This window comes from Salvia miltiorrhiza, chromosome 4 (assembly GCF_028751815.1).
Source record: "Salvia miltiorrhiza cultivar Shanhuang (shh) chromosome 4, IMPLAD_Smil_shh, whole genome shotgun sequence".
Taxonomy (NCBI): domain Eukaryota; kingdom Viridiplantae; phylum Streptophyta; class Magnoliopsida; order Lamiales; family Lamiaceae; genus Salvia; species Salvia miltiorrhiza.
Genome location: NC_080390.1, coordinates 3,874,126 through 3,881,594, shown reverse-complemented (window position 1 = coordinate 3,881,594; position 7,469 = coordinate 3,874,126). Strand labels below are relative to the sequence as shown.

Genomic DNA, 7,469 nt, shown 5'->3' with positions numbered 1-7,469 from the left:
ATACGAGATTCATGCATAGTTAAATTACGCATTCTCATTTAATAGAGAATTTTCCCTCGATTTAAAGTCTTACGTTATTTTCTCGGATTAAAGGTCGAGCGCAAGAATAAGAGTTCGTCAAGGAGTCATTAATCTGTAGCAAAGCTTTGCTATGAGGTGGGCATTACTTTCATATATATCAAATGAGTTTAATGTTATGTTTGAACAGTTATTTCATTGCAAAATCATTGAACTGAAAATTATTTCAACTGTTGTCTTGCCATAAATGTTTCAATATTTAGTATGATATCTATCTGATGTGGCTTTGCCAGTTATTATGCAATCGAATTCGGGTCCTGAGCAGTTGATAGCTATCCTGCCAGGGCTAGTGTACACCAGTGACCGTGAGTCATCTAGCGGGTTGGCCGGTCAAGTGACTGTGAGAGGTGGCCACCTCTCCGGCACACAGTTCCAGATATGATAGATTACAAGAGAACTTAGTCTGCAGACGAACTTTAAGAATCACAAATGAATTTAGTAAGCTTGGGCCTTTTTAGCGAAAAACCCCTTGCTGTACTGTTTATGATGGCATGACAATTTAAATCTTTACGAAGCATGTTATATTTCATAGTAGGCATATGTGCCCACTGAGTACCTTTGTACTCAGCCCTGCATATATTTCTAAATGTGCAGGTTGAGCAGTATACGATGGTGATGAAGTGACGAGTGGAATCCTCTTTTGTCGCAATATTATATGCTATGAAAAACTCTAGGGTTACATGTCTTCATACATGTAATCAGAACCTTATTCCGCTGCGTACTCAGAAGTTTTATGTTATTTTGGCTAAGTCAGAGTTATCTGAACTTATTAGTTAATTGAGTCTATACGACTAAACCTCTGTTATATTATAAATATCCCTTTTGTTAAATGATGAAATGCGATCCTTCCTTGTTTGATTATTGTCACGTCCGCTCTTGCTAAGGATAGCAAATTCGGGGAAACCGCGACTAAGGGAGGGAATTTAGGAGCGGGATTTAGAAAGGGGTATATTCGGTCTCTTGATGACTCGACTTGTATAAGGAAATCAATCGAAATATCTAGATATCAAGAAGGCCACAAGGGGACCGTACATAATAATATCCAGAAATGGGTGCTCAATGAGTTTGAGTACATTATTAAATAATACATATTGTTTGACAAATGCCATAATATCATAACGAAATCAGTGTTCGCAGCGGAATAACATTTTGAGTATATGTATGAAGACATATACTCTACTCTGAGGTAATCATCCTAGATCGACAAAAGCTCCGCTTGCACACTACATCCTCGATCACAGCTCAACCTGCACATTTATAAATACATACAGGGCTAAGTACGAAAGTACTTAGTGGACACTTGCCGAAATTTACATACATGCATAATATTTTATTGTCAAGCCTTTCAATAGTAGTAAGATACGAGGGTTTTCCTTTAAAGACTCGTATTTACCAAACATAATATCATTTATTTCATCAATAACCCGCGCAGGCATTTTAATATCATTAATCACCATATCAGTAACTCGTGCCGAGAGGGAGGCCTCCCTCTACGGACACTATGATCGGCCAACCCGCTAGATGACTCACGATCACAAGGTGTACACTAATTCCGAAGGGATTTGCGGTCCCATCCAGAATCCGAATTCGATTAACATCAGATAGGCAATTAATAACAAAACATAAAGCATTTAGGCATTGACAATATCATTCAAATTCATAAGCATAAAGTCTTAACAATTCTACTATATGGTTTTAGTTTATACGTAAGAAAGCCCACCTGGTAGTAGAGACTCACGACTAAGCCTTAAACTCTGGTGCCTGACCTTTAATACGAGAAAATAAGCAAGATTTTAATTCGAGGAAATTCTCAAATAAATGAGGATGCGTAATGTAATTATGCATGACTCATATTCCTTTTTAATTATTAATCCAACTATTGGATTAAAGCTCGTCTTATGAAATCGGATAGTTAATCTTAATAATCCACTCATCTTGAATTAGTCTAACTCACTCACCAATTAATAATTAGTAAGTTTTAAAAAATTAATCACTAATTAAATATAATTAGGATTAATAATGAGGGCCTAAAAATAATAATTCTTATTGGGTTTAAATAAATAAATCTTATTGGACTTAAACAACAAAAGTAGGAGCCCAAAAAATAAAATTCGAAACCCAAAATCAACAAATAAAAGTAGTCCAAAGGGAAGCCCAAAATGAAGAGCCCAATGTTAACAAAATAGCAAGCTTCAGCCGAAAATAATCCACCCAACAGTCACTCAAATCAGGCCCAAGAATAAGCCCAAAGCAAAAAAAATAAAATTAAAAGCTTCAGCCAAAGAAAATGGCCCAACAGGACATTCAAATCCCCAAATTCGATCTCTCTCTCTCTCTCAATCGATCTGCTGCTGCCTTCATTCTGCCGTTCGCCGCTCGGCATTCCGGCCGTTCCGGCCGGCGGCGAGGCCGGCGTTGCTCCAGACCCCGACGCCGGTCTGCTCCCTCGTCGCCTCTCCTCGATTTTCCTCTCAACTCGACTGAAAGGAGGAGCCCTAGTTTTCCCTTGAATTCGAATCCTCCGCCGCTGCAACTGGATTCCGGCGAGTGCCGCGTCGCCTAACGCCGGCGAGTTCACTTCCGTCTGCTGCTGTTTCCTGGTTTGGGTCGCGACCAGCGGCGCTTGGCCTTCGGCCGCGCCGCTCAGTCGCCTGGAACTGCTGCTGCTCGCCCGGAGTCGCGGTTGCTTCTTCTCCTGTTGCAGAGCTCCGACGACTGCTGCTGTTCGTCGAGGAGTCCGCCGACTGCTGCTGTTCGTCGAGGAGTCGCTGCTGCTCGCCCGGAGTCGCCGCTGCTGCTTCTCCTGTTGCAGAGCTCCGACAGCCACCACCGTCGTCGGCTGCCGCTGCCTCGCCCAAGGCCGACTTCTGCTGCCAAACATCGAACGCTGCTGCTGTAGGGAGGCCGGCGAACAGCCGGGTGTTCGCCGTTTCCAGTTCTTCTCCGAGTTCCGAAGCCGGTGAGAGCTCCATCATCGCGTCGTCTCGTTCGTCTCTCGGTTCAGGCGAAGTCGCCCCTGCTCAGCTGGACGACCTCCGCCTCCTCTTCATCGGTCCGCGTCGACGTCATTTGGTACCCGTCCCCGGTTTAATGAAATCAGGTACAACAAAATACTACTCTTATCTTCCCTAAAATACTAGATTCAGTTACTCTAAATCGTGAAGGAAAACTCATTCTATAATCTATGTCTTTCATGTTACTAGTGCAAGGGGGAGCATCATAGAATGGGATTCAATTTCTGTAAAAATACTATGGATTAATCTTATTACAGCAACTCGTGGTTTGCTTATGACCCATGTGTACGTATATTACTCATTTATGCACTCTGCATTTCATAAACTGAGCATGTTTGTTGGCATGAATGTGTACTGGATAAACTGGGATAGTATATATACCTTGAATGATGCTTGCTTTGGTTAGAGGTTGCAGTCGGACCAAAAGACGCGGCAGATCGAACTGAAAAAAATGACAAGTATATGTGGTTGCTTAATGAATGCAGGTGAATATCAAGGTGGGGGTGGACGAATTTACACAAGGTCTCACCTTGAACTTGGCAGGGCACCGAATGAAGAGCTCCTTCCTGTTTTGCTAGAAACCTTAAGTGTGGAATGAGAATGAAGTTCTTGTTTGCTGCAAAGAGAGGTAAAAAGGGAGGAGGGCTGTATTGTTGGGGTGCGAGAATGCAGCAGGCTCAAGAGAAGTTAGGGGAGTGTGCAGCACATGTCTCCACCCCCTTTTTCTTTTTCCCATTTTCTTGAACTTAGGGAGGGGTGGCAGGTGGTGGAGTAGGAAAGTGGTAGAGTGTAAACCGTAGGGAGTGCATTCCCTTCTTCATTTTCCTTTGTTGCAGATGGTAGATAAGCATGTGTGTGTATGGTTGTAAAGTATGATGTGATCTAAATATAATCCTTCAGTGTTGTTGCTCTATATTTGAAATATTGGTTTCGTGTCTTGCTAAAAATCGATAATCCGTAGTCGAAAATTGGCTGCTCTAAAAATCTAATTTGTATTATTATCGAGATTGCTAAATTAAATCCATAGATTTAATTCGTTCGTCATTCTAATACCTAAATTAAATCCGTAGATTTAATTGGCTTCAAAGTCTGAAATAATTCACGACTTAAGTAACAATATGAAATAAACTCCATCTTGATTAATAAATAACACAACTTTGCTAAGTTGGTTATAACTTTGAATAATAATTATTCATTGATTCAAAGATTAACGTCGCGATTTTAAACACGCGAAGATAAATAAATGCATACTGCTAGTGTAGCGAATCTGTTTCCAAATTACGTAATTCAGAATCATAGTTGGAATTCATAAAGCGTTTCATTTACTAAAAAAAATTAATAAACACGCAATATTGGACTTAAATAAATATAAAAGAGCGGGTTGTTACAATTATCCCCTTTCTACCCCGCTTCTAATCTCCCTCTATTAGTCACGGTTTTCCCGGCTTAATTATCCTTAATTTTGGCCGGTCGTGACACAGGGTTTATAGAGATGTGAGAAATTTAGAATTGCCTGTCAATGTTTAATTTAAAATGACATTTGCTCGTGATAGAAATTTGAAAGATTAGGTCGAGCATCATATACTTAGTTAAATTAATTCAGAATGTAATATTTCATTTTTAATTTTGTAACCAAATTATTACTAGCATATATCAACGTCTAAAAGTCAAAGAGAGAAAATGTCACAAGCATCCTTACGACAAATAATTGAGCTAGAACTTCGTTGTTGCGCGCGACTTTCTTGTTTCGGTCATATCTTCCTCGTCCAAACTTCGATTTGAGATCTGTTTGCGCTCACGAACTCGTAGCGAGACGAACTACAACTGATGTTGATCGTTTTTCCAAATTCAAACTCAATATTCCTATGAATTCCATCAAAGTTCGAGCAAGTATCTTATTTCACAATACACTCATGTTTCCATGGTTTTTAGTGTTCATATGATGTCAATTTTATAGGATATTGAGCGTTGGATAGTTGTTTTCTGCTTACATTGTTTTATCTTGTAAAATATGATATTTGCTCAAATTTTGATGGAATTTACAGGAATATTGAGTCCGAATTTGGAAAAACGGTCTGAAATATAAGTTGTAGATCGTCTCGATACAAGTTCGTGAGCGCAAACGGATTGCAAATCAGAGTTCGGACGAGAGAGATATGACCAAAACAAGAAAGTCGCGTGCAGCAGCGAAGTTGCGGTGACCGCCGCCTGAAGAGCAAATTTTGTGTGTTGGCCGGCGACCGCCGGAAACTCGGCGACGGAGGCGATCGGCCGGAAGGTCGCCGAAGAAGGCAGATTTTTGGCCAGGAGCGCAACGATCGCCAGGGAGGCCGCTGCGCGTCCGGTAAACCTTATTTTTATGCGTTTTTAAGTGTTTTTTCGAGCTCTAACTGTATTTTTTTTCCTTTGCCTATATATAGGTCTTTTTTCCTGACCTATTAGACACTTCTTTTTACCTCTTTTCTTATTTTTTTTTCAGTTTTATATTTAGAATTTCATAGATTACATTTATTTTTCTGCACGATTCAAGCTGTCATTCAATATTCATTCCGGATTTTATATAATTCAGTTTTTATTATTGCTTTCTTATTTATTATGCTTTTGATTTATTTTCTGATGTCTGGCTAGTTCTTTTATCTGAACCTAGAGTTTGTACATAGTTGATTGAATATGTGTTATTTGATTTATTGATATCAATTTGCCCTACAGCTTGTGATTTATGATTCCTGGTGCTTGATTTCTTGTGAATTACCTGATCAATAATATTCATGTCTAGCTGTTCAGTTGAGTCTTGAATGTGATAATTGTTCAGCCGATTTAGGAATGAATGATATAGTTTTGCCTTGAGTCTTGAATGTGATAGGTGAGCTATATGAAGCTATTCTTTGTTTGCTATTTGGAGTTAATTTATTCCTTTGAGTCTTAAATGCGATAAGGGGTTTATTAATCTACTTTCATAGTTGTTCGTTAGAGAAGATTATGAATAGTATTGTGATCTTTTATCAAGGCTAGATTAAAATTGGTAATTGAATCAATAGGTTGAATGCATGTGTTTGATTAACAATAGTACATCCCTAGGGTTAGAGTCTTTTATTATTTGAGTTATATATTCTCCTGTTTTATTTGCTTTATTTTTATTTTAGTTTTTATTCATCTATCATATTTGTGGTTGCCTGAATATTGTTAGAGTTTTATTAGGATTACTTAGAATGATTTCGATTATTAGTATCTGTGGATACTATACTCGATTGCTATTTATTTGCTACAATTGCACCGTGTTAGTTGTAATTTTTGTTGCTATAAAAATAGTGATCAAAATTGGTAATTTTTTTAATAGTTATAATCACTCAAAACAACGTCGTTTTGAGTGTTAGAACGTAAGTAAAAAACGACGTCGTATTCCTATCATCGCCGGTCGTCCACGTAGGAAAATTCCGGGAGCCACGTCAACAGGGGTTAATGTGTTGGTCAACGCGTGTGCAATTTGTAATTAAATTAAAAGGTCATGTATTCTGAAGCTATTTTTAAAAGTCATGTGCAATTTGTAAATTCGGTGAAAGTTCGTGTATTTTCTGGCTATTAATGAATGCACTTTGAGAAAATAAATGTTTTGCGACTTTTAGGATTCAAATCAAAGTGATGCATTCATCCAGCGAGATAAAGCATCCCCTGTAGATCTTGAAGATCGAAAGATGGCAAATGGTTTTCCATTCTCATTTTATATAGTACTCCACCCCATCCACAAAAAATAGTTCATTTTTGCCATTTTGGGATGTCCACAAAAATTAGTTCCTTTCTATTTTTGAAAACATTCTATCACATTGTGGACCCCTTTCTCCACTCATTATATAATTTCATTTGTAACACTAATTTTTAAGTGGGATCCCTTCTCCACTCACAATTCACTCAACTATTTATATTAAAACTCGTGTTGTCCTCTTCTGTGACTATTTTTTTAGACGGATAAAGTAGGTTTTGTTTACCATTAAAATTCGTGTTGTCCTCTTCTATGACTATTTTTTAGATTGATGGAGTAGTTTTTGTTTACCAATTCAATGCAAATTGTTGATGGACAGTAGAAATACCACACACACACACACATATATATATATATAGAGAGAGATTTTAATTTGATGAGCTTTTATAAAAGGTCGATGTGGAACTGTAGATTTTACAAAATTAATAAGAAAAAAATATGTATATTTCATGCAAGATATGATGTAGGATTGACGTGTTGCATTGTTGTTAATCATATCATATGGAGCTTGTAAGATTCAAATTAATTATGAGTATCATCTCGTCAAGAGCTTGAAATATCATAATTGAGTTTTGTGCATCTCATTTGGAGATTAAAAGGTCATAACTTAGTTCTGAGCA

At 38.1% G+C, this 7,469-nt stretch overlaps 1 protein-coding gene across 1 annotated transcript; it reads left to right on the top strand.

The window, feature by feature from the left end:
• Window positions 1-1,041: 1,041 nt before the first annotated feature.
• On the top strand, window positions 1,042-4,005 carry LOC131021165 (uncharacterized). The gene is made up of 3 exons (XM_057950255.1): window positions 1,042-1,053; window positions 2,578-3,178; window positions 3,578-4,005. Exons 1-3 carry the CDS (start codon window positions 1,042-1,044, stop codon window positions 3,688-3,690), a joined length of 726 nt encoding a protein of 241 aa, XP_057806238.1. The 3' UTR covers window positions 3,691-4,005.
• The last annotated feature ends 3,464 nt before the right edge of the window (window positions 4,006-7,469 follow it).